This window comes from Pleurodeles waltl, chromosome 10 (genome assembly GCF_031143425.1).
Source record: "Pleurodeles waltl isolate 20211129_DDA chromosome 10, aPleWal1.hap1.20221129, whole genome shotgun sequence".
Lineage (NCBI taxonomy): Eukaryota > Metazoa > Chordata > Amphibia > Caudata > Salamandridae > Pleurodeles > Pleurodeles waltl.
In genome coordinates, this window is record NC_090449.1 from 219,572,122 (window position 1) to 219,599,319 (window position 27,198).

Below are 27,198 nucleotides of genomic sequence, written 5' to 3' on the forward strand. Positions count from 1 at the left end.
CAATTTACAAACGAAAAGACAGAAGAGTGCCTCAGACACTCCACATTAGCAATAGGTAGAACATATGGCAGGTACAAGTCACAAAGCACATGCTCTTTCAGCAGTTACTTACTCTAATGCGCCATACCAGACAGTGGAACTCATGATTAATTAGTGGTGTGTAGATTCTGAGGGCCCAATATAGAATGCAGCATCACCCAGAGAAGGAAAAATTGAGCACGCTACAGTCTTAACCAGTATACAATTAACCATACGAAAATGTGAGGACTGGGGTGCCAGAGAGTTAATTGGTTTTGTATGAGAAGGTCCGGTCTGCTGGGAAGCTTCTCATGAGAAACTAGAGAGAAATCGAGCAGAGTGGAATACCAAGGCTACCCCGCCCAGGTTAAGGTTAAAAGATGTCTGCCTCAACTTGTGCACTACGGATAGTGGGAGAGGAAGAAAAGCGTAGGTAAATATACCTGACCAGTTCATCCATAGTGCAATGCCCATGGACAGTGGGTGCGGTAACCTGGTGGCGAAGTTTGGGCATTTTGTGTTTTCGGCAGTGGCAAACAGATCTATGTGAGAAGGCCCCCACCGCCGGAAGTATATGTGTAGTGTCTGGTAGTGGAGTTACCATTCGTGGACTTGTCGATGCATCCTGCTGAGCAGGTCGGCCAAGTCATTGTCCAGGCCTGGAATGTACTTTGTGATGTATTGTGATGAGACGCCCATTGTGATGATCTACTGCAGAACTAGGTCTAGAAAGGGCCATCCCTGCAACAGGTTGTTGGCGTTCCACCACTGCAGAAAGCGATGTGTACGGCCCCAAATTAACACTAGATCCTCCTATAGACCCTCCTCTTGAGACCACTGTGCCGGTAGGCACTACTATAATGGACGCATGGGTCCCTTTGCATGAGGAACTCATGCAATGAAGGATGCCATCAAGCCTAACAAACACATTACTGTCCTGACCATTACTTGATGATATGGCTGAAAAAGATTCAGCATATTTTGGAAAGCAGTGACTCTCGCAAGGCTTGGGTAAGCTTTCCCTGCCCTTGAGTCTAGAGCAGCCCTGAGGAAAGGTTGTACTTGAAGGGGCTTGAGGTGAGTTTTGGCTATATTTAACATGAAGCCACGAGTATGGTTATCTGTGTGTGTACCAGACATTGTTGCTGCATGGCGCTCTTGACCAGCCAGTCGCAAGGTAAGGGAAAACATGGATGCCCACCCCGGCTGAGCGGCTACCACAGCTAGATACTTGGGTGAAGAACCTGGGGGCTGTTGTGACCCCAAAAGGCAGTATCTTGAATGGGCCAGGTGGATGGTAATATGAAAGCAGGCAGCCTTCAAGTCTAATATGAAAGCAGGCAGCCTTCAAGTCTAGAACGGTCATGCAGGAGCCTTGCCGCAATAGAGGGATGACACCTTGTAGTGTAAAATGTGACCACGTGGAAATGTTCTGAGGAGATGTACTTGATGAGGAGCAGGAGGTAGAGTATGGGCCTGCGGGAGCCATCTTTCTTGGGAATGAAAAAGTACAGGGAATATACCCCTTTGCTTCGAATTAGTGGCAGCACCGGCTCAAGGGCCCCTTTTGCAAGTCGTATATGCATCTCCTCTTGGAGCAGATTCTGGTGTTCTGTGAACAGCCTGTGTGGGCATGGAAGGGGATGGTGGGTGGTGTTTGGGTGAGTTCTAAACAATGCCCCTTCTGTATTATGTCAAGAACCCGGCGGTAATTGCCTCACAGTGAAGCAGAAGCCCCAGCAACCTGCCCCGACAGGTGTTGGATGGTTGGGGGAAGGAGGACAGCATCACTGTTCTGGGGTGATGGCTCAGTTAGGACCTGCCCCTTTGCCTCTACACTTGCCATTGCTCCTCCAATATCCTCACCTGCAATAACCCAGTGAAGGGGTCTGCTGCTGTTGCCTGGTGTAGGTGCCGGCAGTCTCAGGTGTAGCAATTGCTTTGGCTGTGCTGGGAGTAGGAGTCTGTAGGGCACTCTTGGCCTTAACTGTGTCAATGTCCTTCCTGATCTTTTCGAGCATCCTGTTGATCCTACGAGTCGAAAAGATGCTTGCCATTGAAGGAAATATTAAGAATGTGCTGCTGTACCTTAGATTTAAAAACAGTGACACATAGCCATGTATGGCGGTGGAGAAAGAGACTAGAATTAATGTTGCAAACAGCCGCATCCTTGGCATCCACAGCACACTGGATGATGGTATTGGAGATAATCTTCTCCTTAGTTACCAACTCATGCCCCCACTTGTAGTATTGCATCTGGTCCCAGTGGGAGCAATCATACTAGAAGAGCAAGCCCACAGAGTTGGTGATGCACTACTGCAGGGCAGATTGCACTGGCACGGAAGCATTACTTTCTTGCTGTCCCGCTCTTTCGGGGCGCATCCCCTGTAGCCTGGGAATTTGGCTCTCTTCCTCGCCATATGGACCACTAGGAAATCGGGGAGTAACTGTTCCTTGGTGTAGGGAGGGAATCTAAGGGAGAAGCCTTAAACGTTTTGTAAACTTGAGCGTTGTGGCTCTGGCATTCACACGCTCTTTGAAGATATCCTTTGGTGGGCTGAACATGCCTTTCAACATGGGCAAACACTAGAGAGACCTCTGTATAGAAGAAAGGATTTCCAGCAGGAAATCATCTTCCTCAGGCAGAACATACAGTTCAACATTGTGAAAAGCAATCGCTCTGTGTAGAACCTTGTGGTGCAAGGTGGCAGCGTCAGTGGAAAAGGGTCTCGGTGGTTTAAGTCTGGGTCTGCTGAGGGATCAACCTGATAGTTATCCCAGGAGTCAGGAGCCATGGGGCCCTGAGGGGATCACAGGGAGACCCTGGACTGTACCCATCCCCTGAATATGGAGATCCCTGTGGTGGATGTAGGTGAGAGTCCCCAGCAAGGGGAAGGTAAAAATAGGAGGGGATGGAGGTGTAGAAGTAGGTGAAGGAAAAGGAGAAGGAGGAGGCAGAGCAGCAGGCCTGGAAAGGGACAGGCAGCACTAGAGAGGTGCCTCTGTCCTGGTGCCAAGGCTTTTTAGGTGATAACTCCAACGGAGGGTTGAGAGCCTCCTCAAAAGTTAGTCTTATCTTGTGGGGATCCTTGGGAGGTGCAGCAGGGTTACACAGGATTCTGCCCATGTCTGGCTGGATGTGGATCCTCTGCAGGTCCGCATCTAGATTTTCAGGATGGGCTAGCCGAACAGCTCAGAAAATAAAATGGCCTGGAAGGAGCCGAAGAGGGTCAGCATCCAGAATGCCACAAAGTGGGTCTCGGCTCCGAAGGTTTCAGGCTCCTAATGCACTCGAGCGGGCGTCTTCGGCAAGCAGCAGCCAACATTAAGGAATGAGGCTTCTAGGCAGACTGCAGCACTGAGTGTTGCAAGGGAGTCAGGCCCGGCTTTGTAGTTTGTTACTGACCACGGCCATCCGAAGAGGCACAGGAGCCAGATGCTGGTGCCTCAGGACGGGTGGTAGTGGTACTCATTATGCTCATTGGCAATGGGCTGGCAGGGGCCCTTCGGCTTCAACTTTGACTCTGAGGGTGCCTTCTCCAATGAGAACACCTCTTCGATCTCGGAGCCAGACATGCCTGGCTACTGCAGAGCTTCATCTTTGCCTATGCTGAAGATTTCTGGAGTGTCCTCCTCTCCCCGGCGCTTCGTCATTTAAGCCAAGGCAATTAAATGCACCCTATGGTTCCGAAGGGTTTTCTTGTTACCAAATGTGGGACACACCGCACAAGATTCCTCTTGGTGGTCAGGGGAGAGGCACAGGTAACAAAACGTGCAAATCTGTCCTGGGATACTTGGAGTGGCAAGATGGGCAGAACCAAAAAGGAGTCTTTTCCATTATGTGGACATTCTACAGTGACAAGTGTGATGGGCGCCGAAGGCGCAGAGCCCCGGTGCTGACAAAGAAACAGCGAAGTAACACCGGACAGTACACCAATAAAAAGAGGGATTGTTTGGACCGACGAGGGACGGTGCCGAAAGTCCATCAAGAACACTAGGTGATGTCGAACGCTGACCTCCAATATACACGTCTGAACCAAACTACGTAAAAAGAAATCTAACTATGGAGTTGATGCACATGCGCATTACCTACAATAGGTGAAATCACCACATCTCGCCACTGAAAAAGACTTCTTTGAACAAAAACAAGTTGCTCACGTTAGAGCCCAACACTAAACGGTAGCAGTATGCGCAGCATGTGTATGTACAGCTACACATGACACGAACACTTAATTTATGTTGATGTAATATTTAAATATTTAATATTTAAATAATTACATATATATTTAATTCAAAATTGAGGTAATAGCGCTGTTGCATTTTTTTTTTATTTTGTCAGTTTTTAAAATATATAAAACAAATTTACATATAGAGTAAAAAATAAGCTTTTTACATTCATAAATTGAGAGTAGCCTAAAGCAGCAAAGTTACTCATGTAGATTTACTCATGTGAGTACCTTTATGAATAGTCCCCAATGTGAAGATTATGGAAAACTCTAGTGTTAAACGGATTTGTTTGACTAATGCATCTTCACGGACCCCGGTCCTTAAAGTACCACTATTGTTTAAAATTGTTACATAAACTCTATCTAAAAATATGCTTTAAAGAATGTAAAGGAACCCTGCACTTAAAAGTAAAAGCTGCCTGAACTTTACCTCGCCCAGTAAAAGAATTCATAGGAGAACGGTCCTTGCAATTCGTCTACCATCTCTTGAACTGGGGGTTTCATTGTTTCTTCTTGCCCTTTCTTTTCTCGCTCTTGTCTCCGAGCTTCAATTTCTGCCAACTGCTGCTCTCTACGAATCTCCTGTACAGACTTCAGTGGGCCCAGAACCAAAGCTGGTTCACTATCAATGGAAGACCTAAAAGAGAAAATAAATGCATAATTATCACCCTTAGAAGCTCACACACATTTTGAAACACATACATCTGTCACCATGTTTATTTGTCCATAAAAATGTTTCTAGCCTGCCTAGCGTAAGTTAAGAAAAATCGATAAAACTACATAACCAAGGGTGTGCATTGTACACAAAAGTTTAAAAGAAGGACATAGTACTGTAATGCAAACATCCATGTTTTGGGTGAAAACTTTGGCAGTTTAAGACGTATATAGAAAAGCTTTTTCAGGCTCCTCTCTGATTTATACTAATATGAAGTAGGCCATATGGCTGCTTTACACAGAGGAAAATTAGAGTTCTTGATGTCATGCAGGCTAGAATAGGCTCATTTCTTAACAGCGGTCCCATGATTAGCCAAGGTGTTCTTATTTTATTAATTCAGTTCCTGAAGTATTTCAAATGTAGGTGACCAAACCAGACCTAGGTAAATAGAGGATGCATTTCAGGTAAGTTGTCTTTTCTTCTAAATCAGTAGAGATATTTTATGGTATTATTGAACATTTACTTTGCTTTCCCATTGTCACTTATTCCTATACCATTTACCTTTATGATCATCATTGTGTGGTTTCAGATCATTTTACACGCATGCAATAGCATAATAACTTGATTGTAAGTTAAGGTAATTTTCAGGATAAATCACTACTATCCACTATTGTTTACCTCTACAATATTAGATCAATTTAATAAGAAAAGTTAAGCTTATTCAAAGGATATTGATAAAAAAATTACAACATTTGCCTCAGTATAAGCAAGATGTCTTAATATGAAAACAGCTGATTCTCACAAAGTCACGTTTCTAGGTCTTGATATTTTCCTTACATTGCAAAAACACTAACCCAGGTCACTATATTACCTACAAGGTATTAAGAATAGATGGAAAACTTGGTGCCCATGATGTACAAACAAGGTAAGAAGTTTTCACTGTTGGAGTCATCACTGAATTCTGAAGAACGTTAAATTTCACAATAAGGTTTTGGCTCATATAGTTATAAACAGGAGACGTGTATGCATGTTATGTAAAGCAGTGTGATCAATTTCAGAACATAATAATTGGACTTGGTCCTTACTAAAGCACACCTCGAACTTTATAGTGTGTACCCCTGAACTCCACACAGACAAAGACAGTTCATGTTCCTTTTTACTTACTTTATTGTAACCATCACGTCCAGCAGTTTATCTGTAATAATAGTTCCAAGGACATGATGGCGGACAGCAGTGAGTGTCAGGATACTTGGAGAAGAGCTGCCAATAACAGAAGCAGAAAAACAATTATTCACAACAACACAGTGTTCGGATTTGTGTTTTTTAAATGCCACCTTGAGATGGCAATAAGAGACCAAGTTACACTACTAAGTTACAGTACTTGTTATTTATTTTTACATTAGATGTTTAATTTGGTGCAATTACCATGAAAACAATGACTTTCATAACAAGGAAAGTTTTATTGAAACTGATAAATAAAATACTGAACTAGAGATCAGATGTTTGGAGCAACTGCCAGAAAAGCAAAGCTAACAATGGCCCTGACTGTACTTCGAATATTTAGCTTCATAAAAAGACTGCCAATTGAAAAGGCAATGATTATGCTTAGACTTCTGAAGCCACACCTGCTATGCTCAGTTAACAGTGGATCCTGATTACATTTAGAATGTGCAGATTCTGGTATCACAAACAATGATCAAAGGCCAACCTTAGAAGATCCTTCTATAACGTTCAACTAAAAATAACCAACAATAATCCCTCATTACAGACTGATTATTAAGGGTTTGCTTAGGTTTCTTGACTGGGTTACTAACTAAACAATAAGCGGTGATGAACCTCTGCAAAGAGTTTCAATGGCATGCAATTTCTGTGAAATACTGAAAATATTTCACGGTTCACTGTGAAATATGTATTTTTATACCACTGCCTTTTTGCAATGGTCTAGAGAAATCTTCAGGACAGATCAAACCTTCACGGCCCCAGGTGCCTCTATTCGAGTCCACCAGCCATCAGTGTAATGGTGTTACCAGCTACCATCGTACTCCCAGAACAAAATAACAGCGATTCAGTTGAGCCTTTTTTTTAGGCTTGCAAGCAGGGGAGAGTTTATCAGAGATAGCAAGTTTCAACAAGACTAGTATCAGGATGGCCATTCTTCCTAACTTCCAAATTATCTGTTTGGGGGGGGATTGCTGGCCGCTGTTAGAAGCCTCAAATCTGGATCTTCATCTGACCCTTGTACTCCAAGCGTGCTTGCATTAGGGCCATCGACCATCAACCCCATGGTAAGCAAAGTGCTTAATGTCTCATTGTCGGCAGGAATTCGCCCTTCGAAATGGATGCCAGCAAACATTTTATCTCTTCTAAAAAAATAAAAATAAAAACTCAGCTGGCCCCAATGAGCAATCAAACTATAGACCAATATCTTAACTGTCAGCTCTCTCTATCAGGTACTGCAGAAATTCGTAAACCACAGGCTCTCTCAGTATCTTGAAACTAACAACTTGTTGCATTCAAGCCAGTCTGGTTTCAGATCTAAATTCCGTAGAGAGACTGTATTGATAGAAGTCACAGAGCACATTTGAGGCGCCCTAGACAAAGGGGAGGACGTAATCCTGGTTATGTTAGATCTATCAGCGGCCTTCGACACAGTCCCTCATTCGAGGTTGTTTACCTGCATCCAAACCATCGGGATTGGGGACTGGCTCTGAAATGCTGGAATCTTTTTTAGAAACTGGTGAACCTTTGCCGCTCACCACTTTAGTCACATGAGGGGCTTTGCCAAACTTTGCTATGTGCAGTTTTGATCCCCTGGAGCCGGCTCAGATAGCCATTGCCACCCGTATTCTCCCTGCATCTGGAGTGGCATTGGTAAGCCCACCTGCTTCCCTGGTGACCACACCTGGGAATCAACCATTCGCTCCCCGACAGGAGCGCAGCCAAGGACTTTACTGTAGTCTGTGGAATCAACGCACACTCGTGCCGAGGACTCCCTGCACCACCTCTTCGATCGCATCATTACTTATCTACCTTGCTTTATTTTTGAGTCTGCAAAGCAAATATTAACCAGTTATGAACTGGATCTGTGTTGTGCTGATTTCAAATCAACTAGATACACAAGCTTTATTTTTCTACATCCTTGTAGGGTCTCTTGTTGTTGTGTACCTCCTGTGATTATTGCGTGTGTGCTGCACAAATATTTTATACATTGGTTTTCTAAGTTAGGCCTGCCTGCTCTGCACCAAACTACCAGGGGGTGAACACAGGCTACTTTATGTTGTGTAATTGACTTTCCCTGACTAGGATTATGGATCCTACTTGGACAGGCTGCATATGTCTGCCAACAAGAGACCAAATTTCTAACACCTGCTATAACTTGCGTGTGAAAAATTGTTCTGGTGCAGTAACAGTGGATTGCTACTATGTCTGCAATACTACTATATTTTTCTTGGAGGTCAATCTGAAGTCACTGGATGTGGTGGTAATTATGTTCTTATGTTCCTATGAAACAATAAAATTGGTTATAGAAATAAAAATCCCCACATGGGATGCTGTGTTTTAGATTTTCTGAACAACCACCCTCTCATAAGTGCGTCCTCAGCAAGTTACTTACCTTTGTTAACATCTTTTTTGCTAGAAGCTTTCTAACAGCAGATTTCTCACGTTAGAATATACCCCAGGCATCAAAGTCGAGCAATGAACATTTTGAGCTGTACTTCTACGCACCAGTAGGTGTCAGCGACTGGCTCCATGTTACCTGCATAAAAGTGACGTGCCCGGTCGCTATATATATGCGCCACCCCAGCGCACTGACATCAGTTTCTTTTGTGACTATTTCCACACCAAAATCACAGAGCCACACCTGAACAATGTGTGTGACCAGTGTGCAGAATCTAACCAGATTATTAGGGTGAAAAGGCCCCATTTCAAAGAATGGGGAGGATCAGTGAGAAATCTGTGGTAAGAATGAGTCTCTACCAGAAAACAGTACCAAAGTTGAGTAAATTGTTCTTCTAAAAGAGACTTCTAAGTGCAGATTCCTCTCATTAGAATAGATACCCAAGCAATGGCTCCCAAAAAAACCTCAAGGACCAAACAGGCGAAGGTCCAGTCTCAACCTTCCGGACTTTCCAGGCAGAAGTGTTTCATAAACATGTGGAGTGAAGCCCACACAGCAGCCTGACAGATATCCCAGACAGATTCCCAGTGAACTAATACAGTAGTGGACACCTTGGCTCTGATGGAGTGAGCCCACAAGCCTCCAGTGGGCTGCTACTTAGCAAACACATCGATTTTTAGGCAGAACACAATCCAACATCTGTTTCTGCTCTGCTTTGTAATTTTTTTGTTCCAGTGAACCCACTGAATAGTTGGTCATCTACCTGGTGATCTTTGATGCAAGCAATATAAAAAGAGAGCTCCCTTAGGGTCCAGACAACGGAGCCTTTCCTCCTCCTTGGAGAGATGAAGTGGAGTGAAAAATTTTGTCAGTATGATTTTCTAACCGTCAAGGAAAGGGATCGCCACTTTCAGCAGGTAAGAGGTCAGCCTCCAAAGAACCAGTTTGTCCGAGTAGAAGCTGGTTTAAGAAGGTTAACATAAAGAGCTATCACTTGCTTACCCTCCTGGCCGATATCATCTTCAACAAAAAAGAGGTTTGTAACTCGAGCCCTAAAGTAACTATAAATCGTGCCTCAGAAATGCTGTGTTGTCATCAATGATGTAATTTCAGCTGTTACAGTCATGTTAGCGATGATGTCATAGAACATGTCATGAGTGATGCAATATCAGAGGTAATTAGCAGTTTATGCCGAGGGTGAGTTATAGTTACATTAGGGTTCGAGTTACACTTTCTTGAGATAACTATAACTTGTGGATTTTAGTGGTTTTAACTGACATTTTCACCTAACAATAATATCCCTTTAACCTTTGTTTTATCAGTGAATGTTTTATGTATTTTTAATGCACGTCCCTCTCCCCTAATCGAATGTGCACCCCGTCCCCACCACTAGGCCTAGGAGGGCAGTGTATCTTTACCCCACCCCCTTTTATCTTTTTTTTACCTCTTGCCAGGACTGAGTCCCGAATCCTAAGATGGCTGCCGCCACATTGATGGTGATGTGGTGGTAGCCAATCAGATCTCATCTTGAGATCTGTCAGCTTCGCAGATCCGCCAAGCCGTAAAATATACACATTTTTTTTGCCTAATTTCTCAAAAACTACTGAACTTTACTGCACCAAATCACAATAAAACGCCTTCTGGACAAAGATCTAGATTGCTGACAAATTGGGTTAACTCCGTTCATCCATTTGGGTTGTAGCTGTGTCTAATTTTCCTATGGAAATACTGAATTGGTAAAATGCATTTTGGGTCCCTCCCACCCCCTCTTCTCCCCTTTTATCGGCACGTGTTTGATGAATCACTCTGAACATTCCAGTAGGAAACTGAGGTTGAAGTTTAAAAGTTTGTGAAGATTTGTCAAACGATGCAAAAGGTATTAGGAAAACAAAAAGCTATTTTCTTATGGGAAACACAATCCTAAATGTAACTACCTAGTGGTGACCCCCACTGGGTAGACATTATATATACACACAAACTATGCCCAGAGGTTCTTTTTGTTCTCTGTAGTTGGCCTCATTAAACAAAAGAATACCAAATAAAAAGAATACAAAGCCACAGAAAGGAGTATACTAACAGCACGGATCCAGAGAACATTTACACTTACGTATCATAGGCGTAATATTCATGCTCAAAACGATGGCAGGAACGGGGGGTTACTTTGTATACACCTAAGAAAAGATTAAAAGAATAAAGAGAAGCCTTGGGCGCAAATCTGTGACAGAAACTATGCCAACATAAACAGAGTAATAATTGATATCCAGCAACAAAGAGTAAAAAGATGCCACACTCTGTCAATTAAACAACTTGTAATGCAGTACTCAGTTATAATTTCCATGCCACTTATTCTGAGACTAGAAATACATTTGCAATTTTCATACAATAAAGCAACACCCCTGGGATTACCCAAGTTACCTTCATATTTCTTGAGCTGTTCCTCCATGCCAGGGAAAGTCAAATTAAATTTCAGGGTCATCTAACCAGTCTGAACAGTGCCGGGACTTAGGACTGTACTCACACTTCACCAATATCAAGACTAAGCTGCCCCCTTCCATCGTAAGCAACATCACTAACACACAAACCTTTAGTGTATTAATCACATAAGTCTTTAACCTTGAATTATAAAATAAAAGTACTTTTACCCTGTTTTTTCTTTTTCTATGATGTCTTAATTACTCAGAGAACTGTGACTGTTTCTATTAAGTGTGATTCCTCTTCATGGGGTGGAGGATACAGACGTAACCATTTGTCTTTTCTCTATTTCTTATTTTGTTCCATGCAATTTAAGAATTCCTTCTTTCCTTCATTGAACAGTATCAATTCTTCTTACCGCACAGTCTCTTTTTGAGCTCTTCCACATAGTCTAATAGCCGTAACCCCTAGGAAAATATTTTCTTTGGATCATTCCAACTGCTCACATTTGATGGTCATCAATATTGTACATACTCCAATGAGAAAAATAATATATATATATATATATATATATATATATATATATATATATATATATATATGGAAAATGTCACTTACCCAGTGTACATCTGTTCGTGGCATTAGTCGCTGCAGATTCACATGCTGTGCACAGTCCGCCATCTGGTGTTGGGCTCGGAGTATTACAAGTTGTTTTTCTTCGAAGAAGTCTTTTCGAGTCAAGAGACCGAGGGACTCCTCCCATTTCGACTCCATCTTAGATTGTTTTCCCCGCAGAGGGTGAGGTAGGAGTTGTGTATGCTAGTAATAGTGCCCATGCAATGGAGTGAATACGTATGTACATAATGAAGCTTAAAGTAATATATTTACAAATGTACAAATGTTAAGATCTACTTCTAAACGGCTACAGGCTGCCGGGGAGGCGGGTGGGCGCATGTGAATCTGCAGCGACTAATGCCACGAACAGATGTACACTGGGTAAGTGACATTTTCCGTTCGATGGCATGTGTAGCTGCAGATACACATGCTGTGCATAGACTAATAAGCAGTTATCTCCCCAAAAGCGGTGGTTCAGCCTGTAGGAGTTGAAGTTGTTTGAAATAATGTTCTTAATACAGCTTGACCTACTGTGGCCTGTTGTGCAGTTAACACATCCACACAGTAGTGCTTTGTAAATGTATGAGGCGTAGACCATGTTGCTGCCTTACATATTTCGTTCATTGGAATATTTCCTAGAAAGGCCATGGTATTACCTTTCTTTCTGGTTGAGTGTGCCTTTGGTGTAATATGCAGCTCTCTCTTTGCTTTAATATAGCAGGTTTGAATGCATTTAACTATCCATCTAGCAATGCCTTGTTTTGAAATTGGATTTCCTGTATGAGGTTTTTGAAAAGCAATTAATAGTTGTTTTGTTTTTCGAATTGGTTTTGTTCTGTCAATGTAATACATTAGCGCTCTTTTGATGTCTAATGTATGTAGTGCTCTTTCAGCTATAGAATCTGGCTGTGGGAAGAACACTGGTAATTCTACCGTTTGATTCAAGTGGAACGGTGAGATTACCTTTGGTAAAAATTTTGGATTTGTTCGTAGGACTATTTTATTTTTGTGTATTTGAATAAATGGTTCTTGTATGGTAAAAGCTTGAATTTCACTCACTCTTCTTAGAGATGTGATGGCAATTAAAAACGCAACTTTCCACGTTAAGTATTGCATTTCACAAGAATGCATGGGTTCAAATGGTGGACCCATGAGTCGTGTTAAGACAATGTTGAGGTTCCATGAAGGAACAGGTGGCGTTCTTGGTGGTATAATTCTCTTTAGGCCTTCCATAAACGCTTTAATGACTGGTATTCTAAATAATGAAGTTGAATGAGTAATTTGCAGGTAAGCTGATATTGCGGTAAGATGTATCTTTATGGAAGAGAAAGCTAGATTTGATTTTTGTAAATGTAGTAAATATCCTACTATATCTTCTGGAGATGCATGTAATGGCTGAATTTGATTATTTTGGCAGTAATAAACAAATCTTTTCCACTTATTTGCATAGCAGTGTCTAGTGGTAGGTTTCCTAGCTTGTTTTATGACCTCCATACATTCTTGTGTGAGGTCTAAGTGTCCGAATTCTAGGATTTCAGGAGCCAAATTGCTAGATTCAGAGATGCTGGATTTGGATGTATGATCTGTTGTTTGTGTCGTGTTAACAGATCTGGTCTGTTGGGTAGTTTGACATGAGGTACTACTGAAAGGTCTAGTAGTGTTGTGTACCAAGGTTGCCTCGCCCATGTTGGTGCTATTAGTATGAGTTTGAGTTTGTTTTGACTCAACCTGTTTACTAGATACGGAAGGAGCGGGAGAGTGGGAAAAGCGTACGCAAATATCCTTGACCAGTTCATCCATAGAGCATTGCCTTGGGATTGGTCCTGTGGGTACCTGGATGCGAAGTTTGGGCATTTTGAGTTTTCCTTTGTTGCAAATAGATCTATTTGAGGTGTTCCCCAAATTTGAAAGTAAGTTTTTATTATTTGGGGGTGAATCTCCCATTCGTGGATTTGTTGGTGATCCCGAGAGAGATTGTCCGCTAACTGGTTCTGAATTCCTGGAATAAATTGTGCTATTAGGCGAATGTGGTTGTGAATCACCCAATGCCATATTTTTTGTGTAAGGAGACACAACTGTGTTGAGTGCGTCCCTCCCTGTTTGTTTAAGTAATACATTGTTGTCATGTTGTCTGTTTTGACTAGAATGTATTTTTGGGTTATTATGGGCTGAAATGCTTTCAGCGCTAGAAATACCGCTAACAGTTCTAAGTGATTTATGTGAAACTGTCTTTGATGTATGTCCCATTGTCCTTGGATGCTGTGTTGATTGAGGTGTTCTCCCCACCCTGTCATGGAAGTATCTGTCGTTATGACATATTGTGGCACTGGGTCTTGGAAAGGCCGCCCTTGGTTTAAATTTATACTGTTCCACCATAGAAGCGAGATGTATGTTTGGCGGTCTATCAACACCAGATCTAGAAGCTGACCCTGTGCTTGTGACCATTGTGATGCTAGGCACTGTTGTAAGGGCCGCATGTGCAACCTTGCGTTTGGGACAATGGCTATGCATGAAGACATCATGCCTAGCAGTTTCATTACCATTTTGACTTGTACCCTTTGTTTTGGGTACATGGCGTGTATTACATTGTGAAATGTTTGAACCCTTTGTGGACTTGGAGTGGCAATCCCTTTTGTTGTGTTGATTGTCGCTCCTAAGTATTGCTGTGTTTGACACGGCATAAGGTGTGACTTTGTGTAGTTGATCGAGAAACCTAGTTTGTGGAGGATTTGTATGACATATTTTGTGTGCTGTGAACACTGTCTTAGCGTGTTGGTTTTGATTAACCAGTCGTCTAAGTACGGGAACACACGTATTTGCTGCCTTCTGATGTGTGCAGCTACTACCGCCAGGCATTTTGTAAAAACTCTTGGCGCAGTTGTTATTCCGAATGGCAACACTTTGAATTGGTAATGTATTCCTTGGAATACGAACCTTAGGTATTTTCTGTGTGAAGGATGTATTGGTATATGGAAATACGCATCCTTTAGGTCTAGTGTTGTCATGTAGTCTTGTTGTTTGAGCAGTGGGATTACGTCTTGTAATGTAACCATGTGAAAGTGGTCTGATTTGATGTAGGTATTTAGTGTTCTGAGATCTAGTATTGGTCTCAGACTGCCGTCCTTTTTGGGTATTAGAAAGTACAGTGAGTAAACTCCTGTGTTTATTTGTTGATTTGGTACTAATTCTATTGCTTCTTTTTGTAACAATGCTTGCACTTCTAGTCCTAGAAGGTCTATATGTTGTTTTGACATACTGTGTGTTTTCGGTGGGATGTTTGGAGGGATTTTGAGAAATTCTATGCAATAACCATGCTGGATAATTGCTAAGACCCAAGTGTCTGTTGTTATTTCCTCCCAATGTTTGTAAAATTGGCTTAGTCTCCCCCCACAGGTGTTATATGATGGGGTTGTGTGACTTGTAAGTCACTGTTTATTTTGAGGAGTTTTGGGGCTTTGGAACTTTCCCCTATTCTTCTGGAATTGGCCTCCTCTATATTGCCCCCGAAAACCTCCCCGCTGATATTGGCTCTGGTAAGTGGGCCTTGCTTGTGATGTTGTGGTTTCTGTTGGTTGACCTCGAAACCCTCCCCTAAAAGGTGTTTTGCGAAAAGTGCCTCTGCTCTGCGGGGAGTAGAGTGCGCCCATGGCTTTGGCCGTATCAGTGTCTTTCTTGAGTTTTTCAATAGCAGTGTCGACTTCCGGCCCAAACAACTGCTGTTCATTAAAGGGCATATTTAGCACGGCTTGTTGAATTTCCAGCTTGAACCCTGAAGTATGCAGCCATGCGTGCCTTCTTATTGTTATTGCAGTGTTTACTGTCCTTGCAGCCGTATCTGCTGCATCCATTGAAGACCGTATCTGATTATTTGAGATACTTTGTCCTTCTTCCACCACCTGTTGCGCCCTTTTTGGAACTCTTTGGGTAAGTGTTCTATGAAATGCTGCATCTCATCCCAATGAGCTCTATCATATCTTGCCAAAAGTGCTTGTGAATTGGCAATGCGCCATTGGTTTACTGCTTGTGCTGCCACCCTTTTGCCCGCTGCATCAAATTTACGACTCTCTTTGTCTGGAGGTGGTGCGTCCCCTGAGGTATGAGAGTTCGCTCTCTTACGAGCTGCCCCGACAACTACTGAGTCTGGTGTCAATTGCGTTGTAATATAAAACAGGATCTGTTGGTGGTGGCTTGTATTTTTTCTCCACCCTTGGAGTTATGGCTCTGCCTTTAACAGGATCTTGAAAGATTTGCTTTGAATGTTTTGGCATTCCTGGGAGCATAGGTAGGCTTTGGTACTGGCTATGGATGGATGATAGGGTGTTAAACAAAAAATCATCCTCAATTGGTTCGGAATGCAAGTTGACGTTGTGAAAAGCAGCAGCTCTTGCGACCACCTGTGTGTAAGATGTACTGTCCTCAGGTGGCGACGGTCTTGCAGGGTACGAGTCTGGGCTGTTGTCTGATACTGGGGCGTCGTAAAGGTCCCATTCATCAAGATCATCCTGACTCATTGTAGTATGAGCTGGGGAGTGCATCAGTGGTGGAGTTGTTACTGGTGATGCATGTATTGATGATGGTGGAGACGGTGGTGGAGTTGTTTTCCTTGCCACTTTTGCCTGTGGCTGCTTGTCCTTTTGTTGAAAGGCAAGTTTTCTTTTTATTTTAATTAGGGGAAGAGTGGTTATCTTCCCTGTGTCCTCATGAATGTGGAGCCTTCTTTGTGTATAGTCTGGCTCTACAGCTTCAAGTTCCTCTCCGAATCTATGCTTTTGCATTTGGGAGGTTAATCCTTGTTCCTCTGTGTAGGAACCTGTTTTCGGCTCCGAGGCTGGATGTTTCGGAACCGAAACTTTTTCGGATGTCTTTTTAGGCTCCGAAGAAACCTTTTTTATTTTCGGCGTGGTGTCTTGGTGCCGAACTTCTTCGGTGCCGCTGTCTCGGTGCCGAATCTTTTCGGAGTCGCTGTCTCGGGTCCGAGGTTGCTGTGTGGCGGTATCTCGACCTGAGTCGGATGACTTCGCCACAAGCGTGCCCTTTTTCGGTGCCGATGATCGGTCACCTATTTTTCGGGTTAAGCCATGGCCTGTTGGCAGTGGCGTCCCCTGGGCTTTTGTTGACTTCTCTTGAGTCTTATGTTTCGACGTCTTACTCACGGTTTTTGGCGTTTCTTCGGCCTCGAGCTCTTCCGAGTCCGACTCATGGATGGAGAATGCTTCTTCTTCCTCCTCGAAACGCTCTTGTCCTGTCGGCGTCCACGCCATTTGCAATCTTCTGGCTCTTCGGTCTCTTAATGTCTTTCTCGACCGAAACGCTCGACAGGCTTCACAAGTATCTTCCTTGTGCTCGGGAGACAAGCACAAGTTACAGACCAGATGCTGATCCGTATACGGATACTTGTTATGGCATTTTGGGCAGAAGCGGAATGGGGTCCGTTCCATCAGCCTTGAAGTCACGTGTGGCCGGGCCGACCAGGCCCCGACGGGGGATCGAAAAAAACCCAAAGGGCCACCGGAGCTCTTCCAAATTCGGTGTCAATTTGTTCTAACTAACCCGATACCGAACGCAAACAATACCGACGTTTTTTTCCGAGATTCTAACTAACTTTCCGACCCGAAACACAGAGCGAAAAGGAACACGTCCGAACCCGATGGCGGAAAAAAAACAATCTAAGATGGAGTCGACGCCCATGCGCAATGGAGTCGAAATGGGAGGAGTCCCTCGGTCTCGTGACTCGAAAAGACTTCTTCGAAGAAAAACAACTTGTAACACTCCGAGCCCAACACCAGATGGCGGACTGTGCACAGCATGTGTATCTGCAGCTACACATGCCATCGAACATATATATATATATATATATATATATAAAAAATACTCAACAGATGGAACAATATCCACCCGACGGCTGCACCAATCCCTTAGTCAAATCCCGATCATAGGGACGAAGTAAAGTTCAACAGTTCAGAGTTAGATTATATCAAATGTATTCCATATAATGGTTTCACAGTGTCCTGCAACGAATGTCAACGCGTTTCGGCAAACGCCTTCTACTGGACAAACTCGGCCATGAAACCGACAACATATATATAAGTTAAACTACATCATTTGTTTTCATTACATTCTAGTGTGACCTAATGCAGCGGCCATCTTTAAACATGCAAACAACTTGAATAGATCATATATATATATATTTTACCCATGCCTATTTCCCCTGTAACACTGATGAAACAGTTAAAATAAAAAGAAATTGTATCACACAGAACTGGATGAGGAGAACTTTCTCAGCAATGCTTTCATAGATGGCACCATGTGACCGTGCAATGACTGCATACTGCCCCTGAAGTGAAAAAGAAGAGCGAAATGTAAGTGCAACCCCTGCGTGCTAATGTCACTATCACTTCAGTATCTACCTAGGTGGAAGATCTGGGGAGTGAACTCAGATCAGAAAATCGTGCAGGATTGACAGGGTAAAATGGTCCTTCATTAGACTTGTGAAGGCATTAGGTGTTTCTTCAATTTTTGCATGGACACCTACATTTCACCCTGGCATATATCCATAGCCATATCCATAACCAGCACCCTTTTCATCAATGCCAATGGAATTAATTTTCTGGCCTCCTAGGAGTTGCCGCTTGGCCAGCAAACAGCAGATTTTGATGAAGAGGATCACCCTTCTAAAAGGGTTCTTTCAGGACCGGCTTCCGTTTCTATGCTCCAGAGAATACTACAAAAGAGCTGATCGTCCACACAATGGTATTTTGTGCAGTCAATGTAAAAGCTCTACACCCTTTCAGGGCTGATTTGATGGAGTCTCTCCTCCTCCCAGGGGTGAGGCAGAACGAAAAACGTTGGCATAGTGGCAGACTGCCTAATGTGAAAGGTGTTATGACTGAGTAAGGAGGTGGCCATGGTTCTTAGCACTACCGTTGTCTGGAAAGGTGGTGGTATAGGGCAGTTTTACAGAAAGCAACTGCAGTTCACTCAGACAGCATGCACAGATGATGGCAATTAGGGAGACTTATCAGTATCAGCAGTACCAGTGAGCAGCTGTGCACTGGCTCAAAAGGGTGCATATAAGAAATGTCAACATTAATTGTAGCATGACGAATTGCTTCAAGGGAACAAAAAAGTCAGAACCTCCACAAAAACGAATGACAACAGGTGTTTTGATTATAAATGGTTGATAAGGTAAACACAGAAAGGGCTGACGGATAACCTTAAACACGGCCCATTGCAAGGCCTGGGCCAAAGATAACACAAAGAACAACACTGCTGAGAGTTCGACCTGAAGAAAGTCAGTATAACGAGAACCACTCCTGGCAACAAACTCCTCCCAGTGCACATCCTAGATGGACATCGAGCTGCAAGGATATACTTCTGTGACCAGTGGCTCAAATGTATTCAACTGGTAGCACTTAATCTCCATTCATGGATGTCTAGATTGTAAGGACTATGGTGTAGGACCGTCCCCGGTTACTGAGACAGGAAGTTCTCCCAAAGAGGTAGCCAGATCACAGGGTAAATGCTAACACTTCCGAGTTACAGATATTATTTTCTCCTGGCACAGTCCAGGGATATTAATATTTAGGAAAGTTAGAGCAAAATGGGCCCAAGAATATGAGGCAGAAAAGGAAGTGTTAGGACCACAAGAGACCCGTTTCCCATCGCAGGTGTTGTGGTGCCATTTTGTGCTTGTGATAGTATTGTGGGAGGTATAGTGCTGAGTGCGAGGTGGTACCTGTCCTTCATGATAGAAAGGACCCATTGATCAGGTGCAATGTGTGCCCACTGACTGTAATAGTGTAGTAGCCATCCCCCTACTGGTGTGTGATGTTGAGAGTGGAGCCTTTGTAAGTCATTGCTTTGTGGGGTGGTGGTCTTGGAGGCAGTTCCCAAAACTTTGTCCCTGTTATTTTTGTACTGTGGCTTGTAGTACGTTCCTCTATTGTACTGGGATTGGTAGGAACCTGTCTGCTTTTGAGTGATGCCTGTATCTGTAGAAGTGCCTGGACTTGATGCACCTCTATATTGTCCTTGTGTCTCTCTTTTTTTTATTTTTTCCAACATCTCGTCTACCTGTGGCCCAAACTAATGTTCGCCATCAAAGGCTAAATTGAGTAAGTGTTGCAGCACACCAGGTTCGAAGCCTGGAACTCTGAGCCATGAGTGGCGTCTAATTAGGATGCTGGACTTCACTTCCCATGCACTGGTATCGGCGGAGTCTAAAGAGCATTGTATTGTGGAATTTAAATGATTTTCTCTCCCTTCACTAATTGCACTCCTCGTTGTTGTTATTGATGGGGGAGATGCTGGAGGAGCTCTTGAATCTCATCCCATGGGCTCTACAACACATAGAAAGTAAGCCTACTGAAATGGCTATGCAAAGGTAGTTGGTTGCCTGTGCGGCGACATGCTTGCCTGCTGCATCATATCTATTTTTTTTTTTAACTCTCCTTATCAGTTGGTGGAGCATCACCCGTGCCTTGGAAATTAGATCTCTTCCTCGCAGTGTGAACCACCAAAGAATCAGGAGGCATTAGACCCTTGATATAGGTGGCGTCAGAGGGACAGGCATTGTATTTTCTGTCCAGTCTTGGGGTGACTACTCTAGATTTGACCGGTTGCTTAAAAATTCACTCCATGTGTTTAAGCACTCCTTTCAGCATAGGTAAAAACTGTACTGTCCTATGGGACCTACTTAGTGTTTCCACTAAGAAATTGCCTTCATCCTGCAAAGTGTAGAGGTCTACTTCATAGTAATGTGCTGCTCTAGTAATGACTTCTTGGTATGTTTTGGTTTGATCTGGCAGTGAGAGTTTAGAGGGGTATAAACCAGGTTGAGTATCGTCCAGAGAATTTGTGCAATAGTGGTCGGATGGGTCCTAGATACAGTCTAGATCTCCCTGTGGAACTAGGAAGTATGGAGTCTAATGTGTATGAAAGCCCCCTGTATCTATGTCATCCGCTGATGATGGTGTAGGTGGTGTATGTGGCTGCTCTTAGGGCTCAAGTTCTGGGGACTGAGTATTACCTGGTGGTATTGCAGGTGGTAATATTAGGAAGGACAGGTGGAGGGGAAGGAATAGGTATTTGAGTAGGAGGAGGAGATGAAGGAAAGAAATAGAGCTATTGCCCTTGTCTTTGCATTTTCAATTTGGGACTTTGGGTGAATCTGGTCCCATGATCTCCTCCAGAAAAGTCTTCTTCCATTGAGGAAGTGTGCCTCTTGCCGGAAGAGGTGGTTATGTCACAACTTTGCCAGTATCCAGACTGATAAATGGTGTCTTCTGCCTGTGGTTCAGTTTTTCTTCAAATCTTTCAAGTATAGGCTCAACGGATCATGCAGTACAGGAGTTTCAGCGCCAAAGGTTTTTCGCAGCCGAAGGATCTTTGATGTCAATGGCATCTTCTATGACTGAGATTGTTGAGGAGCTGAGACAGATTTCAGAGAAGAGACTGGTATTTTCGGCACCAGGGTCTTATGGTGTCTGTCCAGTGTGGAAGCTGGGTTTTTCGGCGGCAGGACCAAGGCACTTTTCGATACCTTAAGCTTTTCAAAGCCTGTCTGAGGTCTTTTAGGTGGCGGGATGAGAATCTGCTCCTTTGCCTTTTCATGGATATCACCGTGGCCCGAAGGCAGTGGGCGCTGCGCATCGTCTTGGATGGTGTATGTAGTGTATGTATGGCTTCCGCTTGCTTACTTACTTTCCCTCATGACTTAGAATGACCCGGGCCAGAGTCATTGCCGCTACTTGAGAACAGTATAGCAATGTCCATGAACACATCTTGTGCCTCTGCTTCTTCAAATTCTTCCTCTGGTACCCATGGCTGTCCCCTGAAGATATCAGGTACATGATCTGCCTGTTGCGCCTGCATGGTAGAGTGGGGCCAGAGACAATCTCTCTGCTGGTGAAGCATTTTCTTCAAGCAAACGGCCAGGCAGGCCTCACATGTCATGTTCAGGGGTTAGGCAAAGGTCCTGCCTCGAGTACTTGGGGTGGCACTTAGGACAGATGCTAAAAGGGATCTTTTCCATACCTCTAAGTTCCTAGAGTGTATGAAGGTGGAGGCAGAAAAGGGATTTGAAGCCAAACCAGGCCTGGAAGGGCGAATCGAAGTGGTTGAGGAAAACCAGTAGGTATTCTTCGCTATTGAGTTTTCCATCAAAGGTGGAAAAGATGAGGCACTGATAAGGCCTCGTGGCCAAGATAAAAGCTTTGGTCACAGAGCTCTGAGATCAATGTCTGAACCCGAAACAAAACAATCTAACAGCTGAAGACGATGTGCAGTAAACACCAGATGAGGAGTCACACTACCTTGTGACTTGAACGTCTTCTTTGAAGAAAAACACGCTGTAAACGTCCAATCCCAACACTAGATGGCAAGAGTATGCCAAGACAATGTATCTACGGGCCAAAACATGTTGCAAACATAAAGTAACCAGCGTTAGCTTGAAGGGGTGACACTTACATGCAGCTCTGCTCCATCAGTTCCAGGGCAGTACCTATCGGTGCACACAAGCATTACTGAGAAAAATCTCCAGATCCAATCTTGCACCTGGGGATATTCTTAAGGGGAGAATCTGAAAAATACTTTTTTCTAATGAACCTTTTCATGACGACTTAAAAGATTTAAAGTTCAATAATCTTGGACAAAATGTGCATATTCAAGACTGGATTGTTATTATTTATTCCCTTATGTACTAAAAATTTGCTACAGGAATGCATTTATAGATATGGGAATGCTACATAAAACATGCACATCAAATGTACATGATTAAAAAAAAACGGGTAGGGCTTGTACTAAGGATGCATACGATCAGCAAGATGATTGGATTTTTTCCCTTATCACAAGTGAAATATGGGGTGGGGAAATGGGCTTTCCTATTGGAATAGTAAATGCTAATGCGGTGAACAAAATGTGCAGCTTTATGGGTATTCACAAGCATTCACAACAAAATTTCAATTTTTTTAATGCACTTCTTACCTTAAACACAAATAACGTTGGTCTAACAAGTGTAGTAAGTGGGGAAAGCATACCTAAAACCCAGAGCTTTAGGAGGTTGTTTGGGAAGGGATTACTTCTCATTGAAAAATGCTTTCATGCAAAGAAAAAGAAGAAATCCAAAACGTGTACATAAATGCCCACTTTCTATAATAATATGCCTGAGAAGGGTTAGGGACAATAGCTTGCACACGGTAATCAACATAAATCTTTAACTGGCTTAGAGCATGGTCTGGAACGGTATGAACAGGAATACGTTGTAAGTATCAGATCCTTGTGGCTTTCTGTGTCTCAGATCATATTGAACTGAGAAAAGTGGTTTTTTTTGCATTTTAGTAACCAATTCAGTTGGACTTGTGTATGCACAGTAACTGTCACCCACCAAGTACAGCCATAGAAATCCTTACCCACGCACATTACTATGGCTTTAATATTATGTATTACCTCTTGTGGATTATTTCATTAATCTCGGAAATCTTGCAGCTGAACCAGCACGAAAATAAATATATCTCAATAAGCAACACTGTCTTTGCCAAGAGTTACAACGATTACAACACACTTATGCTGCTGAGCTGTTTTAGGGTATGGTCTAGTATGTGCAACTAATCCACAACTTCTTATCCAATTCAATACGTAGCTAAACAATACAAAAAATGAAAACCAGAAGTATTCTTCCATGGTGAACAAAAAACAATTAACTGGTCATTCACAAAGCAGCACATAGACAGAAAAAATACCTGGTTTAGAAAGGCAAAATCGATTTATTCCTTTGGATAGGTTGTAAACACCAACGTTCTCTGGGCCATTTCCATCTTGATAAAATTCCTGAATACAAAAAACACAAACAAGTTACATTTGTGAGGAACTAGTTTATTTAATTTTCTAAGAAAGTTCAGACCAACTGACTGATGCAGTGTCTTTACAACAATCGGCAATAGTACTCATATGTAGTTGTGAGTTGCCCTTTTCCTCCTTATCATATAAAAACATGTGGCACCTAACACCTGACCTGGAATCCAGTTTGTAGTTATGAATAGGACACTGAGACAGATTTCAGCTGCCACGATCTTCAAGTGGAGGCGATAAGGGGAAAATTCCCTCCTAGGTCTTGAGCAATGCTGTGGGAACAGAATATGAGGTCTGTGGTACCATGGGGCTTAGACAGCCCTAGAATCAGCTCCCCCACACTTCTTTCTTTCACAGAACAATGCTGAAAGAAGAGGTCTGTTCTTTATAGCAAGTGGCAAGGTGAGGCCTCTTTAGGACCACTGATAAAGCAGAATCAATGCAAACGTCCTCTGACCTGCCCGAGACAGAAAGGGTTATTTTGGTCATCCATTGCCACCCCATGCAACCCCTCTATCTTGGCCAAGAGGGAGTTCGTTGTTTCTCAAAATCTTCACCACATGACAACCTCCCCAACCATATCCAAGTGCAGACTGGGGTATGTTGACCTCCAACATGCAAACCACACCTATCATTACTCAAGGGCTGGCAAATGTGTTGCCGACCTTACACCACTATGCGAATATCCTGCATTGACCAGTGGCGGAAAAGGTTTGGGTAGGCCCTTGCACCCACAACACTTGCGAAGGGGAGAAGGGAGTGTCCCGCAACTCAGGTTAACCATAGTTGTCCCGGATTTACCTACTACAACTCTGAACACAATACCAAGGCAGCTGCAGTCAGCTCATTCATCGCAATATTGCATTCTTTTGTAAGAGATTAGGGTTGCAGCTAGCTGGCTACTGACTCTGTATCCTGATCACCACTGTGAGTATGAAACAGAGGCAAGCCACAGAGTCTCCTGACCAGTCTTCTGGAGCAGGTGGTAAGATCAAGATTCACTCCCAGCTGATAGGCAGTGACAGGGGAATAAAATGTGGGTTACAAATAGTTAAAGGGCTTACACAGCCCTCCTGTCAGATGCCAGAGAATTCCTTCTCTCACAAAATGATGTGGGAGTAGGAGGACTGCTGTCCTGTTTGCATCTACGAACATGAAATAAGGCAAGGTGTTGGATGTAGTCAAAAGCAAATGATAAACGGAAAGACCTGCCTCCTCCCTAACCTTTCCAAAAGCCTCTGAGCAAAGGAAGACCTGGGAGAGCAGGAAGCTACTGAGTCACCCCTCCCTGGCAGAGAATGAAAACTGAGTGTGTTAGACAAAAGGAGTCATGGAATTCACTCAACCCTTCCTAGCCCTCAAGAAAGGTGAGGGTGAAAAGGGACAAAAACATGTTTTAAAGAGTACAACATAGGTCAACAGGTGCATGTCAACCACTGAAGACTTCATTTTTCTGGTTTGGCTTGACCTCTACAGAGCACTAGAGAAGTAAACAATTTAAAAACGTTGTTGGAGTTGGCTCGATTTGCTATCAAGAGGAGAGATTTTAAATCGATACAAATAAGGAAAATGTCCAACATGTCAGACAACAAAGGTTCTCTGGCCATATTACAGTGGTCGAACATCTACCCCTTCCCCACCAACCTGAGCTGAATGCTCCTTGCTGCGAGCTAAGAAAATGGCTAAAATTTCTAGGAAGTCTGTAGCAAAGGCGAAACAGAGGTTGCTACTGAGGGTCTAAGAAAAGTGAAGCCAGTAACTGTACAGGGAGAGCTGGTAATTAGGTGTGGGCCCTCTCTGTTGAGGTGTAGATCTGGTGGGAGTGGTGGTGGAGCAGCACAGGGTGGCCCCAATGCTTCTGGGCGGGCAGCACCCTCGCCAACTTCTGAGGCATAGCAGCCAAAGGTTTGGCTCTCTGTTGGGGGTAAGAAGGTTCTGAGCATAGCACCAGTGCATGCAGAGGTTAGCAGGTAATATAAAAAAAGCTCTGCATGCTTCAGAGGAACATCAGGCTGAAATCATGCCTCAAAGCTTTATGGGGGGGATTTAGTTCCCCCATGCGGGGATGATCATTCAGAGGTAGGCGGGAAGCGGAACACAGGGCCGATCACAGAGGGGCTTGGCTTAGGCTGTAGAGAGTCTGTAGGGGAATGGGACCTGGGGGCCTTTAGGAGTGTGGATGATGGACTGATTGGTTTAAGTAAACAAGAGTTAAGAAGCTAGGCTCATGGGGTAATGCAGGTGCAGGACATGGAGATGCCTACTAATTACATGGAAGCTGGGCAAGGTTGGAATTTAACATCACAGATTGAAGATGACGTGGGTGTGGATTCCAGGCGGGAGCACTTCAAATTTCGAATTTGGAGCCGGTGCAGCTCATGCTTCACTTGGTGGCAACGACTCTGTAACTTTGAGCGAGTCACAGGGGAGCAAGCAAGAGATTCTCCAATCCCACGGGCTGGAGATAGTATGCAAATACCGGAGGAGAACAATGCGGCTCCAGGACATTGGTCCGAAAACATGGGTGAGTCTTTGATGGCATTCTCAACAATGAGGTATTGGCGATCCCTGTCACTGCCTTGTACAACAGGGGCATGGAGGCAATATGAGGGAGGTGGGGGAGATGGCGACTGTCCAGGTGTAAGTGGCTGACTGAGCTGAATATGGAGAATGTCTTGGAGTTGGATTATAGTGATGGGTGTGAAGAGCTTGAGGATGGTGAGTTGTGGGAGGAAAGTGGGGTTTGTGGAAGCAACATTCTTTATCAGGGGAGGTAAAAACCTTAACAGAAAGGAAAAAGGCAGTTGGCGCTTTTCAGTAGTGAAGTGCGAACTTGAGAAGTGAAGCCAGACCCTCAGGACAGCCACAGCAAAGTCATCAGAGGGCAGAGGCATTCCAGTTGGAGGATATCCCAAATTGAAAAAAGGTACAGGTCAATGGTGGTCAGTTTGGGATGTGAGGGATGACCCTGAGAAGTGGTGTAGCTCCATATCAGTGGAGGTTAGGGATGGTGATATTTCTGATGAGGTCAGGCGATGGTCCCACATATATCAACATACAGTAAGAGCATGGTCTGCTGATAAGAGGTCAAGAGGGGGAGTCTAAGCAAATGTGTAATTAAAAAAACGTAATGTGCTAACAAAGCAGTGAAGGACAAGGATGCAGTAAAGGAGGAGGTCGATTACATTTCTGTCCAAAATATCACAAATCTGCCATATGTGAAGCTCAGCATGCCACTAGTGTCACATGTCTCAGTCATGGCTAAAAATAAGATATGGAAGCATGAAATGGAAACATGAATATGTAGACATTTGTAAACTGTTACATAGTGATTAACAGCCTAAAAGAGGAATGGGAGCTGGCACAGCGGCCTAGGGTGCCAATTACTGTGGATAATTGGGTGTCTGCCTTCCTGATCTACACTAGTATATATTGCAAGAAGCATAGTGACAGAGCCATCACCCTTTTCAAGCACATGGACATTCTTCGCAAGGTGCAAATGCATTTTGGGGGCTACACTTGGTTGAGATATGATGAGGAGTTTCATGCCAGGTTGAGTCTCAATCCTGATAATCCATGGGGAGATGTTGATTCGGAGTTGTGGAATCAATGGATGTCTTCTACCTAGCTGCTGGCGACTACACATATGGCGAGTGCATTGCTCATCACTTATCAGCCTTTTCTATACAGTTCCACTCCAACAGGGGTGGTCCCTGGGTGGGGGGGGGAGAGGGCAGAGTCTTAACACAGGCACCTGTTGGGATTTTAACAGGGGATTTTGCCCCAGGCAATTCTGCCACTACAAA

At 43.6% G+C, this 27,198-nt stretch overlaps 1 protein-coding gene across 1 annotated transcript in view; it reads right to left on the bottom strand.

Moving 5' to 3' along the window:
• Positions 1 to 27,198, bottom strand: part of LOC138261343 (BOS complex subunit NOMO1-like) — a 369,916-nt gene that overhangs the window by 170,293 nt on the left and 172,425 nt on the right. The window contains exons 16-19 of the mRNA XM_069210191.1: positions 23,284 to 23,371; positions 10,626 to 10,689; positions 6,064 to 6,159; positions 4,675 to 4,881 (exon numbers count right to left, since the gene is read on the bottom strand). Of these exons, the coding sequence (XP_069066292.1) occupies positions 4,675 to 4,881; positions 6,064 to 6,159; positions 10,626 to 10,689; positions 23,284 to 23,371 (455 nt within the window). The remainder of the gene's footprint in view (positions 1 to 4,674; positions 4,882 to 6,063; positions 6,160 to 10,625; positions 10,690 to 23,283; positions 23,372 to 27,198) is intronic.